Source organism: Vulpes vulpes, chromosome 8 (assembly GCF_048418805.1).
Source record: "Vulpes vulpes isolate BD-2025 chromosome 8, VulVul3, whole genome shotgun sequence".
Taxonomy (NCBI): Eukaryota; Metazoa; Chordata; class Mammalia; order Carnivora; family Canidae; genus Vulpes; species Vulpes vulpes.
In genome coordinates, this window is record NC_132787.1 from 33,263,550 (window position 1) to 33,283,431 (window position 19,882).

Here is a 19,882-nt window from a genome sequence, read left to right on the forward strand (position 1 = left end):
ACATATTTTGTTTTATGAGTTTTAGCCTTTTATAGCATTGTGTTTTAAACCAAGGAGTTTTGAGCACATCTACACAGAAATAACATCAATTTTGCCTCTTGAAAGTTGATTTTTATAAGCATTTAAACCATTTTGTATGCTAGGTTTACCCATCAGTTTTGCTGCATGTCATTTTTATTTGGATTATTAATTGAGAGAGGGAGGCAGTCACTTGCTTCAGTACCAGCGGGTTCTGGGATGATTTTTTCCAGCTTCCTTACTTAACAGCCTCACATTTGCATTACAGGTTGATATCGATTGCAGTCAGAAGGTTGTAGTTTATGATCAAAGCTCCCAAGATGTTGCCTCTCTGTCTTCTGACTGTTTTCTCACTGTACTTCTGGGTAAACTGGAGAAGAGCTTCAACTCTGTTCACCTGCTTGCAGGTAAGGCTTGGGGCAGATCTTGTGGAGATCTACCAGTAAGCGGTATTTCACAGAGAGCTCAAAGTACACTAGATCATCACCCAACGATGAGTGTACTGGGTAAACTGATTTATTGATAGCTTCTGATCAACATACCTATTCTATTTCACTTAAGTACTACCGTTCTTCCACAGTTGTCAATGTATTTTTTACTCAGCTCAGATGATTCTTCATTTGATATTTGTTAATTAGAAACGTCATGTAGATCTGTGTGCTGCTTCTGGCCGGGGATTTTTCCATTCGTCTGGGATCTAAAAACATGAAATGCTCTAGCTCTTGACTCTGCTCTCAGTTCCCACCCCCTGTGACAAGAACCAGACCAGCGTCACAGTGTCACACTCATATTAACCAGTTAGAGTTAACAGCAGACTCCAGCAAATCAGCTCACTGTTCCTGGACATGATGAGCAGGGAGGGGGAGAATGTGTATAGATTATTTCTTCTAACAATTAGGGAGAGAGTTTAAATACTCATTTAACTTGAATATTTTCGTTTCGTTTCTACAACTGAAAAAGGTCTCAGTTTGCAAATACTAAGAAAGTTATTTTAAATCATTTTATATTTATGGGAAGAACTAAATATTTTATGTCTGTCTGAAAAGGGGAGCAAGTGTGTGAGTTCCATTTCATCAAATTCCAAAGCAGAGTGTTCATCCTTTGCTTCCCCTGTTTTGCAGATGTTACTAAAGCCCTTTCACTCATACAGGCTCACAGAGTGGGGGATACAGTGTGACGATGCATGGTGACCTTCAACACAGATTCTGCCACAGGAAAAGGCAAGAGGGCTTTTACAAATGTGATCTAAGAAAACAGAACATGATAGATGCTATCATTTTCACACTTGCAGTCTTTTATTGCAAGGCAGGTACTGTGAACTCAATGTCATTGGCAGTTGGTTGCTAGGAGTATAAACATTGCATTTTTCAGAGTAGGATTAATCAGTTGTTGGTGTGTTAACACTTAAACTGGGAAGGTTTTGATGAGATTTCCGTACCTCCAGTTCTCGCTCATCGGCTTTTGCTTCCAGACTCAAAAAGCAGGCAGAGTTTTCCTCTTTCAGATCATCTACTACCACACCTTTTGCTCATGCTGTGATGCCGCCAGATCTTTCTGTTAGTATCCTTTTTTTTTTTTTTTAAGATTTTATTTATTTATTCATGAGAGAGAGAGAGGCAGAGACACAGGCAGAGGGAGAAGCAGGCTCCATGCAAGGATCCCGATGTGGGACTCGATCCCAGGCCTCCAGGATCACACCCCGGGCTGAAGGCAGTGCCAAACTGCTGAACCACCTGAGCTGCCCCTCTATTAGTATCCTTAAGTGAAGCTGGCATGTCTTAGAAAGTAGTTTTCAGAGTTCTTTGAGAATGATAATATTAGGCTCTGTCTCATTGATAGGCACATTCTTTTACCGTGAGTATAACTGTGGTGAATATGATAACTATTATTGGCATTTACTGAACTAATCTGGTTTAGGAACTCCTTTCATGCTTCTTGTAGGCACTGTGAGGGCAAGGTTTTTCTTAAAGAGGGTACACCAAAATGTGCTTCACGGCAAAGGGACTATCCCACCTCCCTCTTGTTGGAGACATTTTTGCTGTGGGGGCTCTGACTTGACAGCGTGGCCAGACGCTCCTATGTAGGAATGAGCTTGTGTTGGGTTTCTAGTACAGAAGTTTTATTTCCCGAAATATCTTTCCCCCCCTTTAACAAAGAGCTCTCCTTAGTTACGTGGGAAGGTTCTTATCAGTCATGTGTCATTGTGGGAGGAGCACTCCTTGGGCAAGGAAGAGAAAGGACTCTGATCAGCTAGATCAGCCTGAAAGTGGAATGACACACTGAATCAGAGCACCTTGACATTACCACGTCATACAGGACATGTTGCCTGGGTCCAAATGAGAGTCCTTCCAGGCAGCACCAAGAACCACCCTGAATGTATTGACAGCACCATATCCCTATCCACACTCCAGAATCCTATATATCTTTTAGTTTACGAGGTGGCTTTGGGGCCTAGATTGCCTTGTCTGGGAGTTTCTGAACAGCCAGATCTCTTATGATACCCAAGAGAGGGTTCTGGATGGTTGAAAGCCTCCCTCCCAATCACCCAGAAATTTCTGACCAATTGGAAATTCCCTTGTCTACACCTCGGAGTAGACAGAAAAATGGCATAAGTGGAAGAGAATGCCAGGGAAGTTATAGCCATCCATACTTGGTAGCCTGTTTTGTTGCCAAGGCCCAGCTGCTCATAGGATATTCCACAGATGGGAGACAGAAGGACATAATGACAGGTGTTTCTTCAATATTTTGTTTGTGGGGGGAATAACTGTGGAAAAGCACACCAGCTTCTCCCAGGTGCTACAGAAAATAACAAGATAACTGGAGACAGTTTTCACTACAAACTGTCTGCGTTACTTTCAGCAGTTGGATATGGTTGTCCATCCTCAGGTGAATGTGGTAATAGAGAGATGCGGTGGTTTCTTAGAGTGATTCTTCCTTGGGTTAGAGCTTTCAGCTACTCTGACATTATTCAGGATGAAAGTATCACATGTGAGATAGTTTTTATGGTCGTTAGATATGGAAGTAAAAAAATTGTGGCCTGAATTCCATTCACATTCTCGGGCTACCTTGCCTGGGGAAAAATGACTTTGGAGAAGGGGAACAGAAAGACATCACCAGGGAACTGATAGAAGAAATATTTTAATGAGCTATCTCCCTCCAACAAGAGGAGACCCATATCTACCTATAGGACATAGTTTTATGGACATAAAGAAATGCAGGGTTTTACTGAAGGAAGCAGGGACTGGGTTTGGGGGAGCTATACTGGAATGGGCTTGATTCCTTAAAACAGTGCAGGTCCTGTTTGGGGATGGGGCTAGCCTATAACACTTGCTTCCACCAGGTGACCAGCTTTCCCGAACTCTTCTAAGCCCAGTCAGTATTCCCAACAAAATGATTAATTTAATAGCCATATATTATCTTTAATTATTATCTAAAAATCTTATTTAAATCTTACTATTTATCTTTTCATTTATTAGCTTAACTTCCTACCAGATTCTCTTTTTCAACTTTGTGTCCCCTGTAAGGCCCAGCACTTCTTAAGATCTCAGTAAATATTTGATATCTAAATTAGCTTACATCGGGTTTGTCCGATTTATATTTCATGTGATTCATTTTATTAGTGTAAAACATAAGTAATTAAACAGTGATGAAACTAACCTGAAAGTGTAGTGAAAACTTTGAGATTGTTTTGAACTAAGTGATCTACAAAGTATATTCATTCAGAACAAACATATAGCTGTTAATAGGAAAAGTGTCTAATATAAAAATGTCTTAAGAGCTAATAAAAATACTGCTATGAAATAGGATGAATCTTTTTTTTTTTTTAAGATTTTATTTATTTATTCATGAGAGACACAGAGAGAGAGATAGATACAGAGGCATAGGGAGAAGCAGGCTCCATGTAGGGGGCCCGATGTGGGACTCGATCCTGGGATTCCAGGATCACGCCCTGGGCTGAAGGCGGCACTAAACTGCTGAGCCACCTGGGCTGCCCCGAAATAGGATGAATCTTATGTGATCCTTAAATACTGAACTTTGATAAAAAGCTAACAGCTCTAGAGATCTAGCTCTACTTATAGGAAGATACATGTCCATGAGTCCACATAAACTGAGAATGGTTGTGATAATTTATATTTATATATATATATATACACATATATATATATTCTTAAAGGTGAATATACATTGATATTCTTTTTAGCCATTAGGAAGCCTCCCAATAACCAGGCTGAGCCAAACCATATAGCATCATTTCACCCCCAGGGGAGTAAAGGGTTTAATTACCAGTAGCAGCCTCATCTGAGGAAGAAAGAATGAATTTGGATCCCTTTGGGAAGATGTCCATCATCGTTGTTGGATAGGTGATGACAAAACCACCTTTTTCATTTTTTTTTTCAGTTTTGAAATCCGTTTTTAAATAAGTACAGACTAAAAAGCCATGTATCTTCCCACAGCCATCTATAAAAACAAGACTTAAGAATTTGAATTAATGGAGTGATGGAATGGATGACATAAACATTTGTTTCACAAAAATGATCATAACAGAGTATCCTGGTTGTGAGCCTTGTTGGTTTAGTTGATGCATGTAAAACCTCTGTATCAGCTGTCTTCTTTTAAAAGCTGTTATCCAGGGCGCCTGGGTGGCTCAGTTGGTTAAGTGTCTGCCTTTGGCTCAGGTCATGATCCCAGAGTCCTGGGATCTCTGACCCTCCCCCATCCCACTCTTGCACTCTCTCTCTCTCTCTGCTCTCCCCCCCTCCTCTCAAACAAATAAATAAAATCTTTTAAAAAATTTTAAAAGCTGTTCTCAATCTGAGTTAGAAAACAAATAGTTGCCACCATTGACTTACTGATTAACTTCTTTGGTCTTGGTAATGTTCAGAAAACTAGTTCTCTTTAAAAAATAATCTTGTTTCTTGGCCTTAACTTATTCATTGTGTACCACTTTATTCTACTTGCCTTTCTCTATTATATTTCTTAGGGTTCCAGATTGCACATAAATCTAAAAGAGAAAAGGAAAAATACCAAAGTTGGACTTTTACTTCTTGCCAAAACAGAGAAAAGAGAATAGATGGGTCATTAGAAGAAATAAAGATCAACTTACAGATGAGAAATACTGTTCTGTTATTTCCCTCTCTTTCCTCACTTTTGTGTTCTAGGTAAAAGCAAAAAGGACCCATAGCAGTTTATTAAGTCTGCAGCACTCGTTTCTCTCCTATGATGAGGCACAGGATAACTAGCCCTACAGCAAAACACCACATATGACACACTTCAGCCCTTTCATTGGCAGATGAGGAAAATCACAGAGCCCTGAGCGACTCTCCCACGCTCTCACTCCCACCATGTACCCAAGGCCCTTATCCACAATAATTCCAGAGTCTTCTGGAATTTCATCAGGAGGTTGGACTGAAAGCTCTTCCTGTGGTAGCTCTTTCTCAGACTCTGTGGATTTCAAAGTCGTATTCACATTTTATGGAATGAAGCAATGTATGAAAATATATGTAAAAAGTTTTAAAGCATTAAGTTATTTCAGCGGGAGGTGATCATCAAATAAAAGTCCAATTCTTCTGTGCTGAAGGATAGTTCTGAATAATGATAGAAGATACCATTTATTAAGCATTTACTGTTAGGTGCAATGTTAGCAAAGTACTTTTATAAACATTTTGTCTCCGAACCATAGCTATGGTCTTGGTCTTGTATTAATGTTTGCTATGATTAAAAGCCAAATACATGTTTTTTTTTTTTGTTTTGAGTTACATGTGCTAGTCTATTTAGAACTAGGAGTGAGTAAAAATGTATTTGACTCTTTATACTTTTTCAAATTGACAGGTATCTAGATCCAGTCAGTAGATCTTTGTAATAAACAGAGCTTTGGTTTAGTGGAATCAATTACTGTCCTTCGTAATGGAAGTAGAGTGGAACCCCACTTTGCTGGTTACAGATTTTGCTGTGCACGCTGTTGCTACCATCACTTCTGTTACCTAGTTTGACGTTTCTCCTGTCCTTTTGTCTAGAGAAGGGAATCTTCAGTCATTCCATTTCAAATCTTGCAGTAGTTGGTAAAGACGAAGGAAATTAATGGATTTCAGTCAGAGTACTGTGGTTACTCAGGAATTGGCCGTTGGCTTGAAAGAGCGGCTGTGACTGATGGCCTGTAAAAGACTACAAGCAGTTGCCCCTGAGCTTCGGCTTGCATGGGTCTTGCAGGCTGAATCCTCTTTCTCTGATTGCTCCCTGCCAGTGTGGTGAGCCAGTTTACATGGCTCCTGGCTCCAGGGGCCTAAGACACGACTGTGGCCTATGTCTTTTTAAAAAATGGACTGTAGACCAGACTATAGTTTCTTGGTTCCTCATCCTGATCCCCTGCACAAGCCCATGGACAGCAGCCTTGATGACACCAATGGCCTCAGCCCTCCCTTGCCTGAGTCATGTCACCTGTGCACTCTGGAGAAGTGCCAGGTCTAGGACTTTCCATCTTGGCTCCTTCTTAAGGTTTCGTGGACACTTTCGTGGTTGGGCCCTGGCTGAGCTACCAGAAAAGCAAAAAGCTTGGCTCAGCCCTGGAGAACCTAGTGATCAATTTGGGGAAATGTGCCTAAAGTGGACCAAAGAGAGGAGCATATGCTCATGCGCTGTACTGTGTGATACAGTGCAGAGGGTGATGGGTTGTCATCTGCAGAGGTTGGGGAAGATTTTACAACAGCAGTGGGATTCTAACTGAACTTGGAAGATGAGTAAGATTTGGTGGGAGATGGGCCTTGGCATTCTGACTGTGGGGGAGAAACATGATTCAAAATGTCAGGACTAAACTTCGATTTTCGGGGGGCAATGGGGGGGGGGGACTAGAGTGGATTTCTTTTGCAAAGGGAAGAAGTGGGAACTGAGGAGAAATGAAATCAAATTATGAAAGCCCTTTAAACTATGCCAGCCCTTTAAACTCGAAGGACAAATTTATGAGCCATTGGGGATCTGGCTGCAGTCCCCACCACTTCTCAGTCCCCAGGTCATCCTCTGAGCTCCCAGGGTGTCTGCTCTCCTCTTCTGCCAGCAACCGAGTCAAACCAAGATCATCCCTGTCCCTCCGGGTGCTCCAGGAGCCTCTTAACTGGTCTTTTCTTATCCTCTGCCTTGACACCTACAATCCATTGCTCACATTGGAGCCAAAGTGGTATTTCTATTTTATATTTTAACATAATCCAGATTATATAATTCCCTGGTCTCATACACATCATTGTTTTTCAGATAAGTTCTTAGATCCTTAACTGACTTACAAGGCCCTGTGGCTGGCTCCTGCCTACCTCTCTGGCTTCATCGCAGGCCGCTTAAGTCCTCAATTTCTTTCAGCTCAGTAGGCCCCATGCCGGTTGCTGCAGACCTGTGGCATCAGTGTCTCTGGGCCTTCACAGGCCCTCTGCTCATGTCCTCTACTTACTCATTCTCATGTCTCCTGGGTTCAGTGTAGTCGTTAAGCCTTCCCTAACTACCGGGCAAAGTTGGTTTTCTCTGTTACATACACCCCTTTGGCCACCTACCTATAATTAGTTAATTATTTGTCTAATTATTTAGTCAACATTTGTCCCACTAAACTGTCTATTCCAGAGAGGGCCTCTATTTTGATCACCAGTGCCCCCATTACTAGTGCTGTGTCCTGCTCATAGTAGGTGTTCATTAAATGTCTCTTTGACCTTCTATGTGATGCCAGTGGTTTCTAGTTGTTTGGGTGACTGAATAGGTAGCCCTTTCTTCCTCACTGCATTGTGAAGTCTCCAGGAAAGCACTGCAGTTGACCAGGGAGGACTGTTGATAGAGTGGAATATATAGAAGTGGCCTATGAAAGAGCCTACTACAAGGTAGATCAGAAAGCTTTGAGCTGCATGTAGAAAGTCCTGAGAGATGAGTTATATGGTGATTCACGGACAGTTTACAAGTTAGTCAAGTTTGATGTTTAAGAGTCATTCTCTAGAGACTAGACTCATACCCCTTTTCCTCTTGACTCATAGTTATCTCCTGATTAATAATCTCATTTCACCAAGCCCTTTGATGATCGCTGTAGACCTGTCCAACAGCCACTTCGTTCTCATCTGTCCTAATTGTAGTTGGTCTGATTAGTTTCCTAAGGGATGTGCCCTGATTCCCTGAGCCCTGGGGGTATTATTGGACCTTCCAGGTCATGGAATTCTGAGCCCTGGGGGTGTTATCAGGTTCTCCAGATCACATGGTGTTCTGAGCCACTTAGGGACATCTGAAAAAATTTCTCTCTCCATGTTTCTTGTAAAGTCAGAAGCACAGTGAAGATTCATTGTTGCTTTTCGTTGACCAAAGTAGCATTCACCAATTCTACCTTTATTCCTTTAGCAGAAAAAATGTTTTTCTTGCCCTGTGCTGCCTCTCACACCCTAAGAGTCTTCTAGGGCATTGTGGTCTAGGAATAGGAAGCAGATTCTGGGCCCCCACCCATGCCAACATAGCTTTAGGCTTTGAATGGAATCAGGAAATCCTTTTGAACACCAAAAATATACAAGACTTATGTCCATCAACAGCTATTCATTGTAACAAGGAAGGATTCAGTAAACATTTATTGAATTTCAGTTATGTGCCAAGCACTGTGCTAAATGCTGAGGGGATTACAAAGGGGCACGAGACATAATTCTTATCCACAAGCATAATTCTTATCACAATGTATTATAACTGGAGAAATAGAGGTCACAACACACACACAAAGGTAATTTACAGTTACCAAATCAATGGCAATAGTTATTGCCAGATAGCTGCCATAAATTTTATGGAAGTTCTAAGTTGGCAAGATCATATATAGATACACTGGTCAGGACACTTTTTTTTAAAGATTTATTTATTTTGGAGAGAACCTATGTGAGCAGGGGGAGGGGCAGAGTGAGAGAGAAGGGAATCCTCAAGCAGACTCTCCGCTGAGCAGCACAGAGCCTGACAGGGGGCTTGATCCCAAGACTCTTAGATCATGACCTGAACCAAAATCAAGAGTTGGCCACTTAACTGATTGAACTACCCAGGTGCCCCAGAAAGATTTTTTTTTTTTTAATGTGAGAGAAATGTATTGAAACTATCAGAGAGCAACTCAGTAAGGGAAGATAGTATTGTGAAATTTGCTTCTGGGACTTATCCCCCAGCACCGACTGGAGACCCCTGGCCAGTTCTCCAGATCTCTGAGTGTCTGTGGCTGCCACTGGTATCACCTGTGTGTTTAGAAGTTTTTGTTTGTTTGTTTGCTTTTATTTTTATTTTTTTTTTTATTTATTTATGATAGTCACAGAGAGAGAGAGAGAGGCAGAGACACAGGCAGAGGGAGAAGCAGGCTCCATGCACTGGGAGCCCGATGTGGGATTCGATCCCGGGTCTCCAGGATTGCGCCCTGGGCCAAAGGCAGGCGCCAAACCGCTGCGCCACCCAGGGATCCCATGTTTGTCTGCTTTTTAAAGATTTTATTTACTTATTCGTGAGAGAGACACGGAGAGAGGCAGAGACATAGGTAGAGGGAGAAGCCGGCTCCCTGCAGGGAGCCTGATGTGGGACTCGATCCCAGGATCCTGAGATCATGACCTGAGCCAAAGGCAGACACAACCACTGAGCCACCTAGACGCCCCTCTTTAGAAGGTTTTTGATGTAAAATATATTTTATTGATTATGGTAAAAAAAAAATCTTTGGAATATATTTCTGTAGAAGAGGTATGACTTGTGCTTGTGTGTGGCTTAGGAGGAAATACAAAATGGATTGGAAGAGAGATTAAATTACCAAAGGCTCAAGATTGGAAAGCACAGGTGTGTCAGGAAAACAGAAGGACCGATATTCCCTTTCCATGTAGGGTGATGGCATGGAAAAGCAGGTAGGACAGTGGGTTGGGATTAGATTAGGAAGGATCTTGAATGCCTGGCTCAATTTTTTATTTTATGCTGTGGGTATTTGAGAGCAGAGACTACCTCAGAACTTTGTTTTAGGATGTTTAATCTGGCAGCAGAGAGGACATGAGTGGGGAAAAGAACAAGTGGATCAGAGAGCTGTTTTATTGAATTTATGTAAGAATGAGATATGAAGGTCCTGGAGTTAGAGGGGGTAGCAGGAGAATGGAAAGGCAGGACATATAGAAGAGACGTAAAGGAAAGTCAGTGGATGTTGCCCAGCTAACTGGGAGGATGGGGCTACTGTGGATGGGGATGTGGAAGGAAAGAGGAGGCTTTGACTTTATTTTAAATATGTCAGTTTATTTTTAAAATTTTTATTTTTTGTTTTATTTTATTTAAAAATTATTTTATTTTTAAAAATTTTAAAAATGTCAGTACGTCTCTTGAGAAAATGACCTAAGGTAGTTGAAAGTGTTAGATTGGATTTTAGGGCATCAAACAGTACAAGCTTGGAGATCTTTGATTTTCAGGTGAAATGAGCAAGTGTGTTCTCTTTAGTAACCTTCCCTTCCATGCTGATGGTAGTAGGGGTCTCAGATTATTCTTTCTTGGGGAGTCCCCTGACACTGTTCCATTGCCCTCTTCACATCTTACTGGCACTGCAGGACCTGATGGGGCTGCCTCTGTGAATCTGGCTCCCATCTTACAGAACTTGATTTTATTCAGGAAGTGGTGGATTCTGGCCATATTCCTTTTGTTTGGTTATTCTGGTTGCACTCTTTAGAATTATCTTTGTTTGAGGACATTTATTAAGGGTTCTGGCTATGTGTTGTGGGTATTTCAAGAGGAGGAGTTTCTGGATGTAGCTCCATGTTCCAAATCGGAAAGATCAGTAAAATAGCTATCACTCTACATCTTCTGAGGATTCTTTGCTAAACATTTCTGGATTTTGCTAATTGTCCAGGTAATATTATTTTGAGGAATAGTAAAACCGAGACATTCTGAAGCACAAGAAATTCATTATTGTATGTAGTATGTGGTGGGGTTTTTTAAATGCTAGTACTTTGGAACTTTAAAATCTGTTTTGTTGTCTAGGGGATAACTGTATTAATCCAAAAATGAGATGAGTTAGAATTTCTCCTTCCCTGACTGTGCCAGGTGATAGAGTTGTTTAAAACAGAGTGAGCTTTTTTGAAGGTGTCATTTATAGGAAAAGTTTATGAGGCATAGGCTACTTCTCAGGCTCCCTGGATGGTCTCCACAGAAGTGCCTGTCTGTCTGCTTTCCTCTTGTTCTGTGCTCCAATAGATAAGGAGCGGATGGAATAAGAGCTTGAAGTTGGTGCTTTATGATATTGGGTATTTTTCTCATCAGTGCTGCTCAACGGAGATTGGCTGAAAAGGCAACGGTGGAATGCTGCTAAAGTTGTTGAGAAAAATATCCCATGCTCTCTACCCACCGAGAAATGATTTATCAAACGTGTGGGTTGGCTTACCTGGACCAGCCTATCTACATTGGGTAGTACAGCTACTTATATATATATTTGCTTTCTCTAGGGGCACGAATTATGGTGCCTTCATTTTTGTTTCATTTTATTTTATTTTATTTGTATTTTTTTTATTGGAGTTCGATTTGCCAACATATAGCATAACACCCAGTGCTCATCCCTTCAAGTCTCCCCCTCAGTGTCTGTCACCCAGTCATCCCAACTCCCCGCCCACCTCCTTTTCCACCACCCCTTGTTCGCTTCCCAGAGTTATGTGTCTCTCATGTTTTGTCATTTTCTTTAACTAGTTTCAACTCTCCCATGTATACAGTCCACTGACCTTGGAAGAATTGCAACCATGCTTGAGTCTTTTTGTAAGCCTAGAGAACAAAGTTGCCTGAATCAGTCACTTCCCTGGGAAACGAAATGTACATCTGCTGTGAAATAACATTTCAACAATTGAAATATACAAGTTAGCAATTCAGTTTTTTTTTAAAGATTTTATTTATTTATTCATGAGAGAGAGAGGGAGGGAGAGAGAGAGAGAGAGAGGCAGAGACACAGGCAGAGGGAGAAGCAGGCTCCATGCAGGGAGCCTGATGCGGGACTTGATCCTGGGACTCTAGGATCATGCCCTGGGCCAAAGGCAGGCACTAAACTGCTGAGCCACCCAGGGATCCCCAAGCAATTCAGTTTTTAATATTAGGGTTGTCTCCTTTGTGCAATAGCAAAGTAGCAGATTTTATTTTCAGGATGGAAAGAACTCTTCTCTACAGGTGAGGTGTATTTCTGAAATCCTTCACATGCACTCTGGAAGAAGTAAGTGAATGGGTTGTATTATGTCACAAAAAGGGAATCTTTGTTTTAACAAAGGTTAAACTGCATGAAAACTATATTTAAAAACTATGAGATTGTATAAACCATGTAAAAATGATTTAATATGAAAAATTAATTTGCATTAACTCTTTAGAAACATGTCTTTCATAAAGTCGAGCTTAAATACTATTTCTGTATAGAGCTATGGAATCCATTCACAACGTGAGAGGGGGCAGCCTTTAATTCTCTCTCAGCTCTGCGTGGCTCTGTGGGACATCTTTTTGAACTGAAGCATAAGTGGTGAAGTCCTGTGTTTCTCCCTGTGAGAACTATCTTTAAAGTAACAGAATTGACATTTATCTTTAGTTTGACTGAAAGGTTAGGGAATCCGTTTTTAGAATTTGAGACTTTCAATATTTATTTCACATCACTAAGCTGTAATAAAGTGCTACAGCTTTGTTTATTACAAATATTCCTTTTTAAGAAAAATCACTATAATTCATAGCTGGTTGCAAGAATCAGAGAAAAGAGTAACTAATTAGAATGTTTAGTACAGTTGTTTTATGTATTTTATTTTACTTGGGAGGTTTCCCCCCCCCCCCTCGAAAATTAAATAGTGGTTCACATTGGCTTTTTTTTACAGAAAATGGTATTTGTGACTGGAATTGTAAAGAGGGTGCTCTGAAGGAGAATAAAATGATATATAAGTTATGAATGACTATGTACCAAACATTTTCCGTGTTCAAAGTAATATATGTTTTTTTGTCTATAAGCATACGTTCTGTTCTGTTGGTTGGGTTTGTGGAAGACCAACAGAAATTGTAGTTTGTCTATCTGTCCAAATCTGTAGAGGCCAAAGGTGTCTGCAGGGTCTACCTACTGGTTCTCTCATCTGTATTTCTCTGTGGGCCAGGCATGTCTGCATACACGTCTTCCTTCCTCTTGAAAACACTTCAGTAAGGAGAAGAGTGGATACCACCATTCCTAAATTCAGGTCTACCTTTGGGGAGCTTGTATGGGTTATATTACTTTGCATTTTCTACATTCCCAGATGACAGCATAAAATCTAGGGATAGGAGAAACATGGTGAGATTGGATGGTGAGTTAAATCCTTGAACAACTTTAAAAGTATTCAAAACATTTTCAACAAAGGATAATGAACTGATTTGTGTCTTCTTGTAATGGAATCTAACACAGAGTCTAGGGGACAGTGGAGGGTTATGACAGGGCAGATAAGATGACGGTTCTGTATCTGTCAGCCATTTGTATCAAAAAGTTTACATAGATGAATTATGCTTCTTGTTAGATCTGTTTTGTAAGAGGAAGAAGGACGTTTTAGACATATTTCAAAACTGAGTTGCTGATGAAGCCACAGATAGTTTTTCAAGAGTTCGGGGAAATCAGGCAGTGTCTCATCTGTTGCTAATTAATGAAATGAAACTGGGGTCACTAGAGTACAACAATGAATGAAAGGTCAGTGAATGGAAAAAACTGTCAATGAAGGAGGGTGTTAGCAGAGTGGAACATTGTCCTAGATAAAGATCAGGGAAAATGTACTCTTTGGCTGAGGTAGTGTTTTCTGGAAGTGAGTAGGAGCCATAGTTTGGGACATTTCAGTCCAGAGTGAGCACTAAATGAATGTTCTCATTTCAACGAAATCTTAAATATTTTAAGGCAATTCAGGTTTGTGACAGAGATTAGTTGAAAAGATAGGTAAGAAAGAAGTTTCTTTTTGTTTTATAATGTGTTCTGCAGTGTCATTGCTGTTTTGTTTGGCTTTTTGGTTTTGTTTTGAGGTTAAAAACTGGTTTCTTTCTCTCACTTATTTCTATTCTCTAGAATTTTCTAGAGCCACACTCACTTTTGAGATCCCCCTGAAGTGAAAGTGATGTGGGATCCGTAGTACAGATAAAACTGACCTCAAACAGCTCAAACAGTGGAGGCTGCTGGCGCTGTTGATGATTGTTGCCAAATTGTATCCCCTCTGAGAGTTGCTTTGTGGAGGAGGCCTGAAAAGTGCTCAAGACAGCTTCAGCCTCACCACATCTTGCACACTGTGATCATGAACAAACCTGTGACTGTATTTATATTTTAACTAGTTCATCTATCAGTGCTGTTATTGGCTTCATGTGAAATGAGTACATTTAGTCTCTTGTGTCTCTCTCGTCATGTCCACCCTTCTTCCCTTTTTTCTCCCTCAGTGAAGCATTTGAACTCTATGGCTTTGGGGAAGCAAGGCTCTGCCATCAGTTTGGGAGAAGTACGTGGCCATTTTTAGTCTGGTATTGAGACTCACAGCTAGTGAGGGTCGCTCGCAGCTAGTGAGGGCAAGACCCAGTAGAAATCAGTAAGGCTGCCCCTGCATCCTGAGAAGGAGTTAATCCTGCAGTATTTGGAGAAGTGATACAGCACAGTGATTGACAGTACAATCTCTAGGGGAGACTGCTGGCACGCATGTCCCAGTTCTGCCAATTACTACTCTATGTCTTTTTGAACCTTTATTTTCCTATCTGTAAAATGGGAATAATAAGAATAGCACTCACCTCCTACTCATAAAGATGGAATAAATATTTATAAAGTGCTTAGAGCAATGTTTTTCACTTAGTAAATGTTAGGTAATTCTTTGGCTACTTATATTAGTCGTATATCTGACTACTTATAAATGTAAAATGGAATTCAAGTGGAGTTTCCTTGGATTGTTTCTCTTTTCTCTGCAAATGTTTACTGGAAGATTGTTCTGTTGGATTTAAATGAGAGGCTGTTAGATGAACTTTTTTGGAGTCAAGATAGGGGGGAAAAAACAAAAACAAAACCTGAGAACAGTTCTTTGTAGAAACACCAGAACCACCAAAGTTAGTAGAAGCTAACATTTAAACTCGTACAATTAAATTACAGTCACAATAGTGCCTGTAGGGTATTCTGGTTGGGTAGGTATGAGATAGGCAAAGTATGGTGAGACCCTTTAACACTTAGTGTTAGAAGAAATACTTTGGGGGGGAATATAACTGTATTATGCAATTAGACTGAAAGGGAACAGAACACTAGTAGAACTAAAATAATAAATCCTGATCATCAGTGACACTCCTAAACATATGCCATCATAGGCTGCCCCTTTCTAGGGATTGTTCTGCTCATGGGTGTAGGAATTCTGACAGACTCCATTTCAGGACTCGCAATGGTCCTAGTATATAGCGTTTCCTTAAGTGTGAGTTGTCCTAGCTATTAGTAGATTTTAAAGGGGAAAATAGATTTTAGAGGGTAGTCCATGGTCAAATAAGTTTGGGAAACTTATTTGAGTTAAACTTGTTTTCTTGGATATACTTTTTGGAGCCTTTAATATTATGAGGCTTTAATATTGTGAGTATCCCAGGGAGAGGTGATACACAGTCCTTCTCTTACTTTTTGAAACTGATACCTCGTCTGTCAACTTCCTGCCGGACCCCAGTGCTTCAGAGCACACTTTGGGAAATGTAACCTTAGAAGCATTGCTTTTTTCATTTTGTGTCTGATGAATCCTAACAAGATGTAGCTGAACAGGGATGCCTGGGTGGCTCAGTGGTTGAGCATCTGCCTTTGGCTCAGGACATGGTCCTGGGGTCCTGGGATCTGGATCCTGGGATCGAGTCCCACGTCAGGCTCCCTACAGGGAGCCTGCTTCTCCCTCTGCCTATGTCTCTGCCTCTCTCTCTGTGTCTCTCATGAATAAATAAAATCTTAAAAAAAAAAAAAAAGATGTAGCTAAACAACTGCAGATCAAGGGTGGAGGAATCCTCACAGGTGAGGCTGGGTCCTAATGTATCTGAACTCAGCCTGTGCTCTTACTTTCTCTGCCCACACTATCGATCATAGGGCTTTTCTCTTTGTGGTTTGCTTGCTGTGTGCACATGCATGGGTAGTGGTGGTGGTATTCTTGGATGAGAGAATAGCATCAGAATATGAAATAACAGTCGGTTTTGTGTGCCTGGAGGTCAAGCTTGGAAATGGTGAGCAATGAAGCCATGAACCTGAACAAGGATGTGTCCTGAGGGCCACATCTGTCACATAAAGGAGTTCAGGGGTTCTGTAATGGAACCACCTGCTCTTTCCATCGGGTTATCTTAAGAACTTTAGTAAGCAAGCTGCTGACAAGTAAAAACAAACACTTAGGTAGGAGGCTAGGAATGCGCACTTCAGCATTTTGCAGGTGACATAGTTGTCACCGACTTCCTGTCACCCTAACTTGCTGCATTGTGGAACATAAAATGAGCATAGATGGTAGACACAGCAGTCCAGATTAAACTTGAGTTGGAAATACTATAGGGGATGATAAGGGATGACACTCTCCCCTTCCAGCTCCCTGCACATCTGCAGTTTTTGAGGGCATGTTTTGTGTGCTTCTAGAAGCAGACTAAAGGCTAATAGAATGCAACTCAAGGATCATCCGGACATAAATATTTAAAGAGATTTTAGTATCTTGTTTAAGGCTTGATTAAAGAGGTAGAAGTGGGGGCTGCCCTGTCTCCTAATAACATGTTAATTGTTTTTTAATTAAATAGTACTAAAAATATACAAGTATTTCCTGTGATCCAAATCTCTTTGCTTCCTGCTTTGAACTCAGCAAGTAGTGAGGGTTTGGCTAGCAGGAGATTTATCTGAAAATGTATCAGAATCTTTAGGGTTCTGGGTTTGGATTTGGATAGCAAGGAATATTTAGATGAGAAAACCCAGGGAAGACCTTACCCATTTTTTTCTTTTCCAGAGGAGGTGAGAGTTTACCTCCTGTGGCAGGATAGGTTTCTGTTCATTATGAAATGGCAAGATTATGACTTAATGAAGGTAATAGAACAGATCATTGTAAGGACTGGACTCGGAAAAATGGGATTCTTGTGGGTCTAGGAATCTTGCCACAAGGCCCTCACATACCCTGAGCAGTTAGGGTCTGTCACCACTTCTTCATCGTGTTCAGCAAACTGAACAGCGGAGCCTAGGGATCCGTAGTAATTATGGGAACCTTGATGAACTGTCAAGGAATCTCAAGGGCTTGATGGAGAATATTTGCAAGAGTAAGGGTGTGTATATTTGTGATACCTTTGAAATAAAAACCTGCATAGTGGGAAGATTTAAAGTTAATGCTGAAAGGAATTTTTAACTTGATCAAGTTTATTTTGAAGAAATAACATCTGGCCTCAGTTCACGGGGTTTTTATATTCCCGTTTTGCTCCTGTGAATATTTGTTTTGGCTTGGTTATTTGCTACTTATTTTAAATCCTCTATAAGTTCCACAGAAAAGCATTCCTTTGGGGGATGAGGAGGAGGGAGGAAATGTAGGCTGTGCGATGTCGGAGAGAGTGAGAACGAGAGGAGTCCTGAGATCGAGAGGGCTGGAGAAGGTGAGGCTTGGGGCCGTGCTGGATGCTGTACTTAGCGCTTGGCAGCCTTGGACAGGAATTGCACATGCAGTGGTGCCCGCTTGGCATCTGTGGGATTTTATTTTGCTTTTTAAACAGTTTTTTTTGAACAGTTCATGCAGGGCTGATTTTTATCTTTGTACATGGTGTAATTTTGTGATGTTTGTTCTCAGGTGGGTTTGCGGAGTTCTCCCGTTGTTTCCCTGGCCTCTGTGAAGGAAAATCTGCTCTAGTCCCTACCTGCATTTCTCAGCCTTGCCTACCTGTTGCCAACATTGGGCCAACCCGAATTCTTCCCAATCTTTATCTTGGCTGCCAGCGAGATGTCCTCAACAAGGTGGGTGCTTTGAAAACATCCTTCACTGCAGGGTTTCTTGTTAGCATCTGGAGAAACTGCGATTGCCTGTTTGCTGTCATTTCCAGCACACTCTGCTTTCAGAAGAGGAAGTATATACCACTCTCTGTGTGGCTCCCTGGAAGCAGTTAGTTGGGTTATCTCCTGGAGAGCTGTTTTGTTTGATGTTATTGAGTAGTGCCACAGGAAACCTGATCTGTTGTGACATTTGCTTGTTGCTTGAAGGTCCAGGAGACCCGGACATGGAGGGTTAGGACAGGACTTTTCAAAAGATTAGCCTTATTTTCTTAGAGTCTTAATTGTTCTATAGTAGTAAGTGGACACACTCAGGAAGGTTAAGATTTCCTAGATTTTTTCACATTTAGAAATGTATTTACTGAGGTATACTAGAAAGGGACTCAGGTTGTGCTTGGGTTGCGGAAGGACCTCTGGCCAGAAGGAGGGGGTGGGAATAAGGTGGTGAGGTCAAGGGTTAAGAGCAGGCATTGCAGGCTGCACTGTCAGAGGCTTGCTGGAGCCGTTTTATTGAGAAAGAAGAGGGAAGAGCAGGGATTCTTGCTGAAAAGGACGTGGGCCATATTGAGCATGGTGTGCCTCACCTATGAACCTGCCCTGATTGAGGCCATTGTATCTAATGGTTACAAGCATAATAGTAGTAGAACTGAACTTTGTCTCCCACCACAGCTCGTCTGCTCTTAACCAGGAGTGCTAGGAACCAGTGCTCTAACTGCCCAGAAAAGGGCTTTTTCTCTAAAAAACAAAACCCCAAAACAAAACAACCTCTTTTTTTTTTAAGATTTTAAAAATTTATTTATTCATGAGAGACACAGAGAGAGAGAGGCAGAGACATAGGTGAAGGGAGAAGCAGGCTCCACGCAGTGAGCCCGACATGTGGGACTCGATCTCGGGTCTCCAGGATCATGCCCTGGGCTGAAGGCGGCACTAAACTACTGAGCCACCTGGGACTGCCCAAAACAACCTCTTTTTTATGCCACCTGTAATTGAAAAAGCAGTCAAAGATGTTAATTCACCTATTGGTGATTTACAGGTGCTGCTTTCCTGTATGGGGGATGATATCCCAACATTTTCTCCTTGGATAACTGTAAGAATTGGGCTGACCATAAAGCTAGCATCTTCACTGGCTTGTGTTAGCATGTGAAAAGTAAAAATACCATATCACTCGGCAGCAGTGAGGCAGTCTTTCATTTTCTCTGTTTTGTTTTCAAGATTTTTAAAAAAACTTATTTATTTGAAAGAGAGAGTGCACAAGCAGAGGGAATGGCAGGCAGAGAGAGAAGCAGGCTCCCTGCTGAGCAAGAAGCTGGATGATGGACTCTATCCCAGCACCCTGGGATCATGACCTGAGCCAAAGACAGACGCTTAACCAACTGAGCCACCCAGGAATCCCTCTTTTTTGTTTTCTTTTTTTTGTTTGTTTGTCTTCTTTTTTGTTTTCAAAACTCCTGCCTCTGTAAAATTTTACCTTGACATTGTTATTAGTATGTCTGCTTTTACTGTGAGATATTTGAAATTTGATAGTTTATACTTGTATTGAGCCTTTCTGGTGAGGTCACAGTCCCTATGAACATGTGATTATTTTTAATTCTTTTAGAGATAAGCAAATTATATCACAGAAAGCAAAATTAATTTCTTAGAGTCATGTACATTCCTGGGGCTAAGCTGAAGATGCTTTAGTTAATCCTCAGTCAGAAAGTAAAATTACTAGTTAAGGATCCTGTTCAGAATTACTTCCAGTTTAAAAGAAAAAAGAAAGTAACCGGTCTGCAGGTGATTTTACAAATAATTGCATTATAGATCATTTTTGTTATTTTTGACATTTAACATTAAATGGCACATTAATTTTGCTATGTACTGTTTCCAGGTTTAACAAATGTCTCAGTTAATAATTCTGTGAGTGCCTGCAAGGTGAGAGCAGTCAAACTG

At 41.1% G+C, this 19,882-nt stretch overlaps 1 protein-coding gene across 1 annotated transcript in view; it reads left to right on the forward strand.

The window, feature by feature from the left end:
• DUSP16 (dual specificity phosphatase 16) overlaps positions 1-19,882 on the forward strand; it is an 81,213-nt gene that overhangs the window by 41,792 nt on the left and 19,539 nt on the right. Inside the window, exons 4-5 of the mRNA XM_072766015.1 lie at positions 287-425; positions 17,757-17,920. Coding sequence (XP_072622116.1) covers positions 287-425; positions 17,757-17,920 — 303 coding nt within the window. The remainder of the gene's footprint in view (positions 1-286; positions 426-17,756; positions 17,921-19,882) is intronic.